The 16,593-nt window shown below is 35.9% G+C and overlaps 1 protein-coding gene across 4 annotated transcripts in view; it reads left to right on the top strand.

Moving 5' to 3' along the window:
* Window positions 1–16,593, top strand: part of Dennd4c (DENN domain containing 4C) — a 130,586-nt gene that overhangs the window by 57,379 nt on the left and 56,614 nt on the right. For all 4 annotated transcript variants that reach the window (XM_047524120.1, XM_047524123.1, XM_047524121.1 and 1 more), the window contains 5 exons: window positions 2,100–2,200; window positions 2,709–2,927; window positions 13,771–13,916; window positions 15,031–15,066; window positions 15,150–15,280. In XM_047524120.1, the coding sequence (XP_047380076.1) occupies window positions 2,100–2,200; window positions 2,709–2,927; window positions 13,771–13,916; window positions 15,031–15,066; window positions 15,150–15,280 (633 nt within the window). The remainder of the gene's footprint in view (window positions 1–2,099; window positions 2,201–2,708; window positions 2,928–13,770; window positions 13,917–15,030; window positions 15,067–15,149; window positions 15,281–16,593) is intronic.

Here is a 16,593-nt window from a genome sequence, read left to right as displayed (position 1 = left end):
AAGAAATTGATCAGGGTTAAATTTGACATGCTGTCAATTTCAAAACATTCCTGTTTGAGAGATGTTAAAATATATATTTTGTACATAGTAGCGTTAACTGTTTTATTAGCTGGTTGTCCTTCCCCAGAAGATGTGATTACTTGTGTGCTGATGGTGTTAACAACCAGGGAGTACTTGAAGTTAATTTTTACTTTGTGTTTCTTGAAACATGCTGGTAATGTAGTCAGACCCTCAGCCTGTGCCTTAAAGTGGGCAGGCCTGTAGTAATGAGTTCTCAGGGGGAGATCCCTCTTCCCCCAGGTGAAATCTGAGGTGAGCCAACCTTAGGAGGGCCCCAGTTTTATTTGAAGATCTCAGTTCTCATAACCTACTTGATGGACCAGAACTGTTTCCTGTCCTGTGAAGACTTCTGTTTGTTTCTTTTGGTACCAGGAATTGAACTTGGGGATGCTTACTACTGAGCCATGTCCCTAGCCCTTTTTCTTTTTTATTTTCAGACAGTGTCTCACTAGGTTGCTTAGGACCTTACTAAGTTATCGCAACTGACTTTGAACTTGCAATCCTCTTGCCTCAGCCTCACAAACTGCTGGGATTACAGGTGTTTGCCACCACCCCTGGCTCTCTGAAGACTTTTAAAAAGATAGCAAATTAGAGTCCAGCATCAGCAACTTAGTGAGGCCCTGAGCAAGTTAGTGAGACTCTGTTTCAAAATAAAACATTAAAAGGGTTGGGGGTGTAGCAAAATGTTAAAGTGCCCTGGGTTCAATCTCCAGTACCAAAAAAAAAAAAAAAAAAAAAAAAAAATCCAAAATTCTCTTTTAATCCTTAAGGCAGATGTGGCCATGGTGTTGGTGTTACTCTGGGTTTCTAGTCACTGAAGACTTCCTCAATTTTCTTATCAGCTGAGCTATAAATTTAAAAGAATGAGTCTAATATTTATGCCCACTTTTTTATGAAGAGGGTTTTTCAGGCCATTTTATCTGCTGTATTCTGCTAATAAAAATTTTGGGAAAGTTAACTTTTGTTAATGCTTTTTAAAATGGTCATTTCTAGCAGGTGTGGTGGCACATGCCTGTAATCCCAGCAGCTCAGGAGTCTGAGGCAGGAGGATCTTGAGTTCAAATCCAGCCTCAGCAACTTAGCAAGGCCCTAAGCAACTCAGTGACACCCTGTCTCAAATGAAATACAGAAAGGGACTGGGGATGTGGCTCAGTGGTTAAGTGCCTGTGGGTTCAATCCCTGGTACCAAATGAATAAAAATAAATGGTCATTTTGTGAGTTTGCATATTTAGCATTTTATGATCATAGATTGTATTGAATAATGGTGTTGCGATTGATTTATCTTTTAATGACTGAGAACTGAATTAACTAAATGTACTTTTAATCCTCACTTAAATTCCTATTAAATTAAATTAATTAGGGTCTGGGGTTCTAGCTCGGTGGTAGAGCACTTGCCAAGCACGTGTGAGGCACTGGGATGGATTCTCAGCACCACATATAAACAAATAAAATAAAGGTCCATTGACAACTAGAAAAAAATTTTAAAAATTAATTTACTCATTTTAGTACTGAATCAAGCCAGGGCCCTTTACCTACTGTGCTACATCCCCAGCCCTTTTTAGTTTTTATTCAGAGACTAAGTTGCTGAGGACATTATTAAAATTGCAGAGGCTGGCCTTGAACTTGTGATCCTCCTACCTCAGCCTTCCAAGTCACTGGTATTATAGGCATACACCATTTTGTCTGGCAGGCACATAATATTTTAGAATAGGATTATGGTAACTTGAGGTCTCAAGTCAGTCAGAGCTAACACTGAATTTAGTATAATTCTAAAATGTAACTTTTGAGGGAATACTTTAATTCAGTGTTATTTTGCTAGCTACAACACTGAAAAATCTATGTTGGAGGGTTAAAGAATGAGGTATACAGATTTTACTGAAGCAAACAAATGAAAAGAGAAGTTCCTTGAAAACCTTTTATTCCAACTCTTCAATATCAATCCTAACGTCAGTAAAAAGTTCTTTCCTTTTTCTAAGTTCTTGTTTAGTAAAAGCAGATTATAAATAACAAATCTTATTAATTGTGTTCTTATTTAATAGATCAGATGAAAAGAAGAACATGAACTGGAAACAGCTGCCTAAAAAGCCATGTAAAAATCTACTTAGCACCTTAAGGAAACTGTATCCTCAGCTATCGACAGGTAAATGTACGGGTAAAAAATCTGGGGAGAGAGGTCAGTGTTGGGATTAGCCCGCAAAGTAATTTTTTTTAGTAAATGTATTTTACTCTGAGGGTCTTATTACATAATAATATTTTAGTAATAAAAATTTATATGTGATTAATGATTTTTTTTCCAGCACTTGGATTGAACCCAGCAACATTTTGCCACTGAGCTACATCCCCAGCCCTTTTTATTTTTATTTTGAGACAGGGCTTTGCTAAATTGTTGAGGCTGGCCTCCACGGGTGTTGCTCAGATTACCGGCAAGCACCTCCTCACCTGGCTCATGCATGATCTTTTCAGCACATTTTTGTGCACTGCCTGCTTGAGCCTTTCTGGTTAGCCTCTGTCATTGATTTCTTTATGTTAATGCAGACAGGAATTTCAAGAAGCCATAGGCTTTATTTTGACTATTTCCTTAATCAATCACAAGTATGTAAATAGATTCAAATATTAATGCCAGTTTTGCTTTTACTTCCTTTTGTCAGTTCACCGAAAAACTCAAGAAGGTTCAGCCATCGAAATGACTCCAATTGAAGCAGATTTCTCCTGGCAGAAAAAGATGACACAACTTGAGATGGAAATTCAAGAGGCATTTTTGCGATTCATGGCATCTGTTTTAAAAGGATATAGAACGTATCTCAGACCAATCACCGAGGCTCCTTCAAATAAAGCCACAGCTGTAGATTCATTGTTTGATCGACAGGGTGAGTAGCATGGAAATTACAGTTGCTTTATTTTAAGTGAAAGATATTTTCTACTATTTTGTATTGCTACTGAGAAATATTCACTAAAATTCTTAGGAATTCATATTAAAATATAGTGAATGTCCCTGTATTTGTACTGTGAATGGAGAAATTCTTTTAATTTTTACACCCCATTATTTTCCTGAGAAATCTGTTCCTCTTCTTTTTTTTAATTTATTTTTATTGTAAACAAATGGGATACATGTTGTTTTTGTTTGTACATGGAATAACAGCATACCATTTACATATTCATACATTTACATAGAGTAATGATGTTTGATTCATTCCGTTATTTTTTTCCTCCCCCCCCACCTTTCTTTTCCCTCTATACAGTCCCTCCTTCCTCCATTCTTGCCCCCTCCCACCCCCATTATGTGTCATCATCCGCTTATCAGTGAGAGCATTTGCCTTTTGGATTTTTGAGATTGGCTTATCTCACTTAGCATGATATTCTCCAATTTCATCCATTTGCCTGCAAATGCCATAATTTTATTATTCTTTATAGCTGAGTAATATTCCATTGTATATATATATATGTGTGTGTGTGTGTATATATATATATATCTCACAGTTTCTTTATCCATTCATCAATTGAAGGGCATCTAGGTTGGTTCCACAGTCTGGCTGTTGTGAATTGAGCAGCTATGAACATTGATGTGGCTGTATCTCTGTAGTATGCTGATTTTAAGTCCTTTGGGTATAGGTCGAGGAGTGGGATAGCTGGGTCAAATGGTAGGTCCATTCCAAGTTTTCTAAGGAATCTCCACACTGCTTTCCAGAGTGGCTGCACTAATTTGCAGTCCCACCAGCAATGTATGAGTGTACCTTTTTCCCCACATCCTCTCCAACACTTATTGTTGCTTGTATTCTTGATAATCGCCATTCTAATTGGGGTGAGATGGAATCTTAGTGTAGTTTTGATTTGCATTTCTCTTATTACTAAAGATGGTGAACATTTTTTCATATGTTTGTTGATTGCTTGTAGATCTTCTTCTGCAAAGTGTCTGTTCATGTCCTTAGCCCATTTGTTGATTGGGTTATTTGTATTCTTGGTGTAGAGTTTTTTGAGTTCTTTATATATTCTGGAGATTAGTGCTCTACCTGAAGCATGAATGGCAAAGATATTCTCCCACGCTGTAGGCTCTCTTTTTGCATTGCTGATAGTTTCCTTTGCTGAGAGAAAGCTTTTTAGTTTGAATCTATCCCAGTTATTGATTCTTGCTTTTATTTCTTGTGCTATGGGAGTCCTGTTAAGGAAGTCTGATCCTAAGCCGACATGTTGAAGATTTGGACCTACTTTTTCTTCTATAAGATGCAGGGTCTCTGGTTTGATTTCAAGGTCCTTGATCCATTTTGAGTTGAGTTTTGTGCAGGGTGAGAGATAGGGGTTTAGTTTCATTCTGTTGCATGTGGATTTCCAGTTTTCCCAGCACCATTTGTTGAAGAGGCTATCTTTTCTCCATTGCATATTTTTGGCCCCTTTGTCTAGTATGAAAAAATTATATTGATTTGGGTTTGTGTCCATGTCCTCTATTCTGTACCATTGATCTACTTGTCTATTTTGGTGCCAATACCATGCTGTTTTTGTTACTATTGTTTTGTAGTATAGTTGAAGTTCTGGTAGTGCAATACCCCCTGTTTCATTCTTCCTACTAAGGATTGCTTGAGCTATTCTGGGTTTCTTATTCTTCCAGATGAATTTCATGATTGCTTGCTCTATTTCTCTAAGGTACGTTGTTGGGATTTTAATTGGAATTGCATTGAATCTGTATAGCACTTTTGGTAGTATGGCCATTTTGACAATATTAATTCTGCCTATCCAAGAACATGGGAGATCTTTCCATCTTCTAAGTTCTTCCTTAATTTCTTTCTTCAATGTTTTGTAGTTTTCATTGTAGAGATCTTTTACCTCTTTAGTTAGATTGATTCCCAAGTATTTTATTTTTTTTGAGGCTATTGCAAATGGAATTGTTTTCCTCATTTCCCTTTCAGCTGTTTCGTCCCTTGTGTATAAAAATGCTTTAGGTTTATGCGTGTTCATTTTGTAGCCTGCTATTTTGCTAAATTCATTGATAAGGTCTAGAAGTTTTCTGGAGGAGGTTTTTGGATCCTCTAAATATAGAATCATGTCATCTGCAAATAGTGACAGCTTAAGTTCCTCTTTTCCTTTTCGTATCCCTGTAATTTCTTTAGTCTGTCTAATTGCTCTGGCTAGAGTTTCGAGGACAGTGTTGAGTAGAAGTGGTGAAAGAAGATATCCCTGTCTTGTTCCCGTTTTTAAAGGGAATGGTTTCAGTTTTTCTCCGTTAAGAATGATGTTGGCCATGGGCTTAGCATAAATAGCCTTTACAATGTTCAGGTATGTTCCTACTATCCCTATTTTTTCTAGTGTTTTGAGCATGAAGGGGCGTTGTATTTTGTCAAATGTTTATTCTGCGTCAATTGAAATAACCATATGATTCTTATCCTTAAGTCTATTGACATGATGGATTACGTTTATTGATTTACGAATGTTGAACCATACTTGCATTCCAGGGATGAACCCCAGTTGATCGTGGTGCACGATTTTCTTAATATGTTTTTGGATATGGTTTGCCAATATTTTGTTAAGGATCTTTGCATCTATATTCATCAGGATATTGGTCTAAAATTTTCTTTCCTTGATGTGTCTTTTCCTGGTTTGGGTATGAGGGTGATATTATTAGCTTCATAGAATGAGTTTGGTAGGGTACCCTCCTTTTCTATTTCCTGGAATACTTTGAGAAGTATTGGAATGAGTTCTTTGAAGGTCTTGTAGAACTCAGTTGAGAATTCGTCTGGTCCTGGGCTTTTCTTGATGGTAGATTTTTAATGGCTTCTTCTATTTCATTGCTTGATATTGATCTGTTTAAATCGTGTATGTCCTCCTGGTTCAGTTTGGGAGTAGCATATGTCTCTAGAAATTTGTCAATGTCTTTGGTATTTTCTATTTTGTTGGAATGCAGATTTTCAAAGTAGCTTCTCATTATGTTCTGTATCTCAGTGGTGTCTGTTGTGAAATTTCCTTTTGCATCTGTATTTTAGTAATTTGAGTCTTCTCTCTCCTTCTCTTTGTTAGTGTGGCTAAGGGTTTGTCTATTTTGTTTCCTTTCTCAAAGAACCAACTTTTTTTTTGTCAATTTTTTTGAATAGTTTCTTTTGTTTCAATTTTATTGATTTCAGCTCTGATTTTAATTCCTGTCTTCTACTACTTTTGCTGTTATTCTGTTCTTTTTCTAGGGCTTTGAGCTGTAATGTAAGGTCATTTAGTTGTTGACTTTTCATTCTTTTCTGGAATGCGCTCCGTGCAATGAATTTTCCTCTTAGTACGGCTTTCATAGCGTCCCAGAGATTTTGATATGTTGTATCATTATTCTCATTGAACTCTAAGAATTTTTTAATCTCCTCCCTGATGTTTTTTGTTATCCATGTTTCATTCAGTGGCATATTATTTAGTCTTCAAGGGTTGGAGTAATTTCCCTTTTTTATTTTGTCATTGATTTCTACTCTCAGTCCATTATGATCTGATAGAACAGAAGGCAGTATCTCTATTTTTTTGCATTTCCTAAGGGCTGCTTTGTGGCATAACATATGGTCTATTTTCGAGAAGGTTCCATGTGCTGCTGAGAAGAAAGTGTATCCGCTCGTTGATGGATGGAATATTCTATATATGTTTATTAAATCTAGGTTATTGATTGTGTTATTGAGTTCTATGGTTTCTTTGGTTGGATTTTGTTTGGAAGATCTATCTAGTGTTGACAGCGATGCGTTACAGTCGCCCAGAATTATTGTGTTGTGGTCTATGTGATTCTTGAAATTGAGAAGGATTTGTTTGATGTACAGGGATGCACCGTTGGTTGGGGCATAAATATTTACTATTGTTATGTCTTCCTGATTTATGGTTCCCTTAAGCAGTATGAAATGTCCTTCTTTATCCCTTCTGACTAACTTTGACTTGAAGTCCACTTTATCTGATATAAGGATGGAAACCCCTGCTTTTTTACTGAGTCCATGTGCATGGTAGGTTTTTTCCCATCTTTTCACCTTTAGTCTGTGGATGTCGTCTTCTATGAGATGGGTCTCTTGCAGGCAGCATATTGTTGGGTCTTTCTTTTTAATCCAATCTGCCAGTCTATGTCTTTTGATTGATGAGTTTAGGCCATTAACGTTCAGGGTTATTATTGAGAAATTATTTGTATTCCCAGTCATTTGGCTTATTTTTGGTTTTTAAGTTGCCTTGGTTTCTCCTTTGAGTGTTTTTTCTCTAAGGTAGTTCCTCCCTTTGCTGACCTCCATTGTTGTTTTTCATTTCCTCCTCATGGAATATTTTGTTGAGAACATTCTGTAGTGCAGGCTTTCTATTTGTAAATTCTTTTAACTTTTGTTTATCATGGAAGGATTTTATTTCATCTTCAAATCTGAAGGTTAGTTTTTTGGGTATAGGATTCTTGGTTGGCAACCATGTTCTTTCAGAGCTTGAAATATGTTGTTCCAGGCCCTTCTAGCTTTTAGAGTCTGGGTTGAGAAGTCGGCTGCTTTCTGTATTGGTCTCCCCCTATGTGTAATCTGATGCTTTTCTCTCGCAGCATTCAAAATCCTATCTTTATTTTGTATGTTAGGCATTTTCATTATAACGTGCCTTGGTGTGGATCTGTTGTGATTCTGTGCATTTGTTGTTCTGTGAGCCTCTTGTATTTGATTTTCCATTTCATTCTTCAGGTTTGGGAAATTTTCTGCTATTATTTCATTGAATAGGTTGTTCATTCCTTTGGTTTGTATCTCTGTGCCTTCCTCAATCCCAATAATTCTTAAATTTGGTCTTTTCATGATGTCCCATAGTTCTTGGAGATTCTGTTTATGATTTCTTACCATCTTCTATGTTTGGGCCACTTTATTTTCAAGATTCAATATTTTGTCTTCATTGTCTGAGGTTCTGTCTTCCAAGTGGTCTAGTCTTTTGGTGATGCTTTCTATTGAGTTTTTTATTTGTTTGATTGTTTCCTTCATTTCAAGGATTTCTGTTCGGTTGTTTTTGAGAATCTCTGTCTCTTTGTTGAAATGATCTTTTGCTTCCTGCAGGTGCTCTTTCAACTGCTTATTGGTATTTTCATTCATTGCCTGCATTTGCTCTCTTAACTCATCCTTTGCTTTGTGAATCATCTTAATCATGTATAATCTGATGTCCTTTTCTGACATTTCTTCTACCATACTGTCATTGGATTCTATTACTATAGAATCTAGATTTGTTTGGATCATTTTCTTCCCTTGTTTTTTCATGTTGTTCATGTATCTTCCCCTCTAGCAGTGCAGATCTGGGGTATTGCAGATTTCTCCCTATAGGTTTCCAAATCCCCTTCTTTAAGGGGAGATCAATATTAGCAGTGCCCAAATCAGATACTATGCAATCCTAGACCAAATAACCCCTATGGGGACAATACCAGAATTGTCATAATAAACAGAATGAGTTCAAATATTATCTTCAGTAAAACAAACAGGTTTGCAATAAGGTCTGCAGTTTCTAATGGAGGATTCAGAGGGATGTAGGATGTGACTGTTAATGGGATAAGAAAAGAATATACAGAAATTCTAGAAAATAGAAAGGGTGAGAGTGTAATCAAAAGAAATTGGATGTTAGCATGCAAAAAAGGGAGAAAGAGACTGAGGGAACAGGTAAACAAAAGGAAAAGAAAGCAAGAAAAGTAAAGAAATAAAAACATATTTTTTTAAAAAGGAAAAAAAGAAAATCTACTGTATAACAGTCATATACTAATGAAGCCTCCCAGTGTTCAGTAGCCTGATGCATGAGAAGAACCTGACAATGAGCTTCAAGCCTCCAGCAGGCGTCGCAGGATGGGATTTGCCCCACCCAAAGATCGGAGCTATGGCTTCCAGGATTATCCAAGATGGGTGCTCTGGCTTCCAAATGTGTTGGCAAATGGGGAGCTCCAGCTCAGGGGTGGACGTGGTCAGCTGGAGGTCCTGGAGACGGGATGCGGTTGGTCCGGCAGGGGTCCTGGAGGTCCGGTGTGTTAGGTGTGGTTGTGGGATCCTGGAGGCCGGGTGCAATCAGTCGGTCTGGGGTCCCGGTGATAGTGCGCAATCAGTTGGTTTGGGGGTCCTGGCAGCAGGGAGCAGTCAGTTGATGTGAGGGCCCAGAGGCAGGGAGTGATCGGTTGGGCTGAGGGATCCTGGACATGGGACTCAGTCAGTCCGGCCAGGGGTCCTATGGGGCCTGGCTATTGTCTCAAAATGGCGGCAGCCACGTGTAATCAAACCTGCAGGTACTGTAACAGTGAACTTCCAGGCAGCAGCAGGCAACTGGTGCTCCACTGGCGGTTGGCGATCAGTGTGCTGACTATTGTTGGACGATCGGGAGGTGAACCTTGAGCGTTGGGTGATGGATAGGAGTAAGGCAGGCAATGGACAGGCGAGAGGCAGGCAAATGGTGGATGATAGACCCCTCTTTTTTTTCTTCTTCCCTTCCCCGTAGGGTAACATTTCTTCCATGAACTTTTTTTTTTTTTTTTTTTTTTTTTTTAAATAGAGCATTTTTTATCCTTTTATTTTTTTATTTTGCTACTGGAAATTTAACCTGGGGCATTTTAGCACTAAACTGCATCCCCAACCCTTTTAAAATATTTTTATTTTGAGACAAAGCCTCATTAAGTTGCTTAGAATTCACTGAGTTGCCGAGGCTATCCTTAAACTTGTGATCCTCCTGCCTCGGCCTCTTAAGGTCCTGAGATTACAGGCATGCATCACTGCATGTGGCTGTAATAGAGCATTTTGTGTGACTTTAGTTTTTATCCTCTCTTAGAATCTGAGGGGGCTGTGTTTACTATTTATGTAGGTAGATGCCAGAGGTTCCAACTTTTCTAGTGCCCTTATTTTTTTCTCCCTTCTTGTGTTTGTGTCCCCAATACCAATTCAATAAAGAAGACAAAGTTTTGAGAAAGAGGAAAAAGAAGTTTTATTGCTCTGCTAGCAAAGGAGAAACCAGGGGACTCCTAATACAGAGGCTGAGATTCTGCCCATCAAGGGGAAAAGAGGGTTTTTAAAGAAGTACTTTCCAGGTGTGTCCTGATGATACCACCGTTTACTGGTGACTAGTCCTGCTTCCTGAGGTGTTGAAGTATAACGCCAGAGAAGCAAGCCGAGGCAAGTGTAGAGTAGAAAGTAAGAAGGTTTATTAAAGAAAAGTAAAAGCAGACTTCTCCCGGGTGGAAGAAGGGGACCTAAAGGCAGAATCCCTTCCATAAACTTTTGATTCTTGAATTTGCTGGGTTTTATATGGTTTTGGCTGATTGTATCCTAGTGTTATTATTTAATATTTCTGTTATTACCTGTATTTTCTGTAAACTTGGGGTAGGATCAAGAGCTTTACTGTCCAGTAGAAATATAATGTGAGCACATATATAATTTTAAATTTACTAGTAGTCACAATAAAAAGGTGGAATATTAATTTTAACAATTATTTTTTCCAATATATCCAAAATAGTGTCATTTCAACATGTAATCAAATTTAAGTGCGTGCGTGCGTGTGTGTGTGTGTGTACGTGTGTGTGCGCATGTGTGCACGCACATGTTATTGGGCATTAAACCTAGAGGCACTCTACCACTAAGCTGTATTCCCAGTTCTTTATGTTTTAATTTACTTTTTTTGGTGTTACTTCAAATTGAACTCAAGCACTCTGCTACTGAGCCACATCTCCAGCCTTTTTCATTTTTTTATTTTGAGACAGAGTCTCAAGAAGTTTTTCAGGTTAGCTTTAAACTTGAAATTCTCCTGCCCCAGCCTCCTGAGTCACTGGGATTATAGGCATGTGCTACCATGCCTGGCTAAATTTAAAAAGTTAAAGCACTCTACCAACTATATCCCCAGCCCTTAAAAAGTTTTTAATGAAGTATTTTATATTCCTTTCTTTCCCCACACTAAATCTTTAACATGCAGCATGTCTTTTACATTTAGGGCATGTCTCAGTTGGATCAGTGGCACTACATGTGGTAGTGGTCACTGAATTAAACAGTACATATCTGGAACCTTGATTAGATTCTGGTTCAGTTCTCATGACAAGTAGCATTAAAACACATGGTGCCCGCTTCTTGCCATTACATCATATTGGAACACCCATACATGTCCATTGTCCCTTTGTAGTGTTCCTGAAATATTGTTAGGCTCACACATTCATTACAGTCTCTCCATCAGCCTTTCACTCAGTTGTTTTTAGCAACTCTTGCTGGTTATTGTCTAGAATCCATTTGAAGAAAAAAAGACATCGCTTTACTACATACCTGTATACTCTTAGATATTAATTTCTTTTTCTTTTTTTTTCCCCTCTGTGGGAATTGAACCCAGGGGTGCTCTACCACAGAGCTACATCTCCAGCCCTTTTTATCTAGAGACAGAGTCTTAGAAGTTGCCCAGGCTGTCCTTGATACTTCTGCCTCAGCCTCTGAAGTAGCTGGGATTACAGACCTATACCACCATGACAGTCTATTTGTTTTAATCATTTCTTTACTAAGTAGTATTTCTAGGTGGTGGGAGTGAGGACCACACATGTGAAATTCCCTGAGGTATCACAAAAAGAAAGTGTAGAGAGAAAAGTGACTCAAAACCATGTTTTATTTTGGATTAGACAGAGGGGAGTGAAGGGAAGGGAGGGGACATGGGGATAGGGAAAGATAGTAGAATAAATCAGACATTATTACTGTATGTGCATATATGATTACATGACCTGTGTGACTCTACATCATGTTGACAAATGAGAAGTTATATTCCATATTTATGATGTGTCAAAATACATTCTACTGTCATGTATAAATTATTAGAACAAAAAAACCCTTTTAAATGGGAAAGGCTAGTCAGATTTTGGAGACTCTTTTAAGATTAGTAAAGGTTTCAGTCTTTATGCAGATTAATTGGAAGCCTTTGAAAACAGTTGACTCTTTAAAAAATCTTGTAGACTTATATGACGAGATAATATTGGAAGCATTGAAGACTAAAATATAAATGTACTAATTAGGAAGTTAATGCATTGGTCCAAGTGATCAGTGGAGATGACTTGGAATGATTGGTGGTAGTATGAACAGAATAGTGATTTTTCAGAATTAGATTGAATTGAACTTGGTGATTAGAATGTGGAAAGAAAGGTAGAAGGAGAGGTCAAGAACACCTTTGAAGTTTTTGTCTTGAACAACTAAGTGGATAGTGATGTCCTTTATTGAGAATTGAAAAAGGAGAAGGATTGGATCATTTGTTCAGGAAAAGTTTTTTCTTTTTCTTTTTTCTTTTTTTTTTTTTACGATGCTGGGGATTGAACCCAGGGCCTGGTGCGTGTGAGACAGGCACTCTACCAACTGAGCTATATCCCCAGCCCAAATTTTTTCTTTTGAAGATAAAAAAAGAGAGATTTGAGTTTGTTGATGAAATGTAGCTAACAGAAAGGGAGACTGTCCAGAGAACACTGGAGTGGTCCCAAGCTTACATAGTGGGCTTATCCTTAGGTAGAAGGAGACACATAAAAAGAAAGATGGAATGCATTATAGTTGTAGAAAGATTCAGCAGTTTTTCTAGTAAGATAATATAGATAGTTCTCATTTAATTATCTTTTTTTTCTTGCAATACAAGTTATGATCATTTGGGGATGGGATGAGGACATAGAAGGAGAACATTTAAAAATAAGAAATAATCGTGAACATGAGCAAAAGGAAAGTTGACTCCAGAATTGTAGTAGTATTGTTGCTGGTAAGGGACAAGGGCATAATGCTTCTGATCTGCCTATTTGTGGAGGTTTTTTAACTTTGTATTCAGCCATGCTGGTATAAACTTAGAGAAAGCTGGATTATGCTAAGTGGGTTTGACAAAGATCTCAAGAGTTGAGAGTATTGACAAGAAAGTAATTGAAATGATGGATATGGACATGGAATTAATATTGGATAGGCAGAAAGGTGAAGACAGGAGAGTATAGGTGGAAAGTAAAAGCTACAGTGGATTGGAGGATTCATTGACTGTACCCCACCCACATATCCTCACCAAACAACAACAAAATGTTTGGTACAGATACCTTAACTTTGTAGAACCAAAACAGATAGGCAAGATACTCTTGTAATGGACTGAGGGTGATTTGAAAATATGAGATAATTTTGGAAGGAGGGATTTTCTGAATGGTAGTTAGGAAGGAAAATCCATTGAGTATGAAGGTTGAGGTGGGATAAATGATAGGAACATTGAAAATAAAGGAATGAAGAACTCAAAGTATTGCATTGTTTGTGCTTGTGGATGTGGAATATGATGATGATAGGAAATGGAAGGGACTTAGAGTCAAGTGTCCTGTTTTTTCATTGAATGAGGGAGAATAACATCCTTCATCAACAAATGACTGATTTATAGGGGAGAGGGTGGATTAGACAGGTGCTTGAACTTTAACTGAGCAGAAGTTTTTACAAGACATGCAGGTATGATCTGGTGGCACTGCAGAGAGAGAACATTAAGCTTTTGGATATTGACCATTGGCTCAAGAGTACACAGTGTAAGAGCAGGGAGGAATTTCTACTTGAGAGCCTTGGAGCTGGAGGTGCCTCAGAGGCATTCAGATTTCACTGAAAAGGTTAGTTTTTTTTTCATGGTTGAATCTGGAAGAAAGAACTTGGTGTCGGAACTAGAGGTTCTATAAATGTGGAGTTAAAGAGAATATAATATAGATAAGTAAAAGTTTAAAGTAATGTTGAATATAACTTTTAGTTCTACTTTAAAGTTTAAATTTAATTATAATTTTGTTTTCTTTAGGATTTTTAAAAAGTCGAGATCGAGCCTATACAAAATTCTATACCCTTTTATCCAAAACACAGATTTTTATTCGTTTCATTGAAGAATGCAGTTTTGTAAGTGATAAAGATACTGGATTGGCATTTTTTGATGACTGCATAGAGAAGGTAATATATATACCAATCCTAAGAAAAAAGTTTGGTTTCACTGAATAATCATCATTATTATTAGCCCTAAGTATCTTGAGGACAATATAGAGGCTGTGTGTGTGTGTGTTTGTGTGAGAGAGAGAGATGGAGGGGGGAAAGTATTGATTAATTGATTCCAGGCTTCATATGAGTCATTTTCCTTTGTGGTATCTAGTTTCTACCATACAGTTAATTTTTCTCTTTGAATCCCACTTTGGATTTGTAACTGTTAAGTTCTAAGAACATTTCCTTGAACTTCTCAAGTCTTGTCATCATATTTTTATTTAAATAAATAGGATATGATTTAGTTTTAATTAAAATTAGTTTTATAGGTAATGGATGTTCCTATGTTCTTTGTTTTAATGTTTTTTCAAATACTTTTGCTAATTTTTCTTTTGTCTTAATGGAGGATATTTGGAAGTATGTTAAATTTTAAAACTTTGCTTATTCATCCTAAAGAAGTTTACTTTTTAACAGTGATGACTTCTTCATATATGTTTTCTAATTTTTAATACGGTTTTTGCTTTTGCTAAGTAGATTTTTGGGGCCGATTGTTTATTAACTATAGATTATATAAAAATTGAAGTTATATTCATAAAATGTAGAATACTATGACACTTTAATTTTTGGGACCTTAGTGATTTTTATGACTTATATAACACTTGAATAATTTCCTCCCATTCTGTCAATGTGTTCTGTAACTCTAAAATATTCAACATTTCTTTTTATTTATAACATTGATATTCCAACATTTTCCAGTTAGATAGGAAATTTAGATAATGTAGGACTTATTTTTTTGAGAAGCCAGATTCCCTTTATGTTTGGCCATGTTTTGTTTGTGAATAAGGGCTATGAAAGAACTAATCAAAATAAATTGTTTTTATGTTGTTAGCCACAAGACAAATGTTATGCTTTAGCCTAAGAGTTTAGGATCTAAAAAATATATTGTGAAATATTTTGTATCTGCCTGGTACTGGAAAAAAAAAAAAAAAAAGATTTTTTTTTTTTTTTTTTCCAAACCAGGATTTAAGATTAAAACTTATTAAATTCACAGTGGACATTTTTACTATAAATTTTTTTTCTCCTTTTCTAGTTGTTTCCTGATAAAGGCACAGAGAAAACAGAAAAGGTATTTTTTTCCCTTAAGTGTTGAAATTTCAGAATTAGATATTGCTTATATGCAAATTAATTGGAGAAAATAATTATTTTCAGGTTGATTTTGATTTAGCAGAAGATACCAAATTGATAGAACTAGATGATTCACAGAAAAGTGAGCATACTGTCTTTATAATGCCACCTGAACCACCTCATGATGATGGAAAGGATCTGTCACCAAAATACAGGTAGAAAAAAATTTTTTAAAGAACTCTTGGGCACAACTTTAATAGTTTATTTCAATTTCTTCTCAGTATTAGTGGATATGTATATTAGTAATTTGTAATTGTCACGTTTTATATTAATTCACTGATCTAATAGGGATGAATATCATATGAAGATACCAGCAGGTATTATAATTTAAGAATTGGATGGCCTTGTTGGAAGAGAAACCAGGTGTTGATTATTATTCTCCTAAATGTTTAACTATAATAAACCTTTAACAATTTCAGTTCTGAAGAAGAAAAAAATTAACTTTTTGTTAGGTTTCTCACTTCCTTTGGGAGTTCTCTTGCTAATGTAAATAATGTGAAAATCATATGAATTAGTAAGATAGAGAAAACTTAAAGGAATTGAAATCATTCTTTGTTAAAATAAACCCAAAAATAGGATTTGAATGTGAACCTTTAAGAAATTAGAATGGATTTTTAAAAATTATTATAATCATAATACACAGTTTAATAAACTTAGAACATCAAATGCAAAACATTTAATGCATCATTTTAGCACCCATGCTTATATGTCTTAGAAACTGTGTATGTGTGTATGCATTGTATGTTATGAGTTCACCTTGTACATAATCTTTTTAACCTGTGTTTGCCTTTAAGGGTCTGAACACTTTTCAAAGCCATAAAATTTTTTGTGCCTTATCATTTTTTAATGATCACATTGTATGCAGTTATTATGACTTATTTAACTATTTTCTTGTAGACTTGTTTGTAATTCTTTGCTGTCTGTATCTTTGTGGACATACACAGTTATTTTCTTAGGCTGCATTCCTGAAAGAATTCTTATAAAGGAAAGAATAAAATGTACCTTCCTAAAATATGAAATTAATACATAATCACATAGGACTACATGAGAATAAAGAGTGTATATCTGGAATTGAGTGACTTAATTAAACACTTTTAATTTCATGTTATAGAATTCTTTTTAACTTTTGGCTTAACTTCTGTCAGTTAGAATTCTGATTATTTATACACAAGGTGAAATCAGATAGGGAAAGCCAATATTTCCTGGAAGAAAATAAACCAAAGAAAATTAATTTCTAAGAAGAAATCCCAAATCATTAATATGAAAATATGTTCAATTTTTCTAGATAAGAAATGAAAACCAAACTGATAGGAAGAAGCATTTTTAACCTATCTGATTGAGGATACATTATGTTGTGGTTAATAGTATATGTTAAAGTTACAATCTCTGGAAATAATTTGATAATGATCATATAATCTTTCATCTTTTGATAAACATTGACTTAGAAGACTCTATTATTGGGTATTTA

This window comes from Sciurus carolinensis, chromosome 14, assembly GCF_902686445.1.
Source record: "Sciurus carolinensis chromosome 14, mSciCar1.2, whole genome shotgun sequence".
Classification (NCBI taxonomy): Eukaryota; Metazoa; Chordata; class Mammalia; order Rodentia; family Sciuridae; genus Sciurus; species Sciurus carolinensis.
The sequence above is the reverse complement of the archived record's forward strand: the minus strand, read 5'-3'. Positions and strand labels throughout refer to the sequence as shown.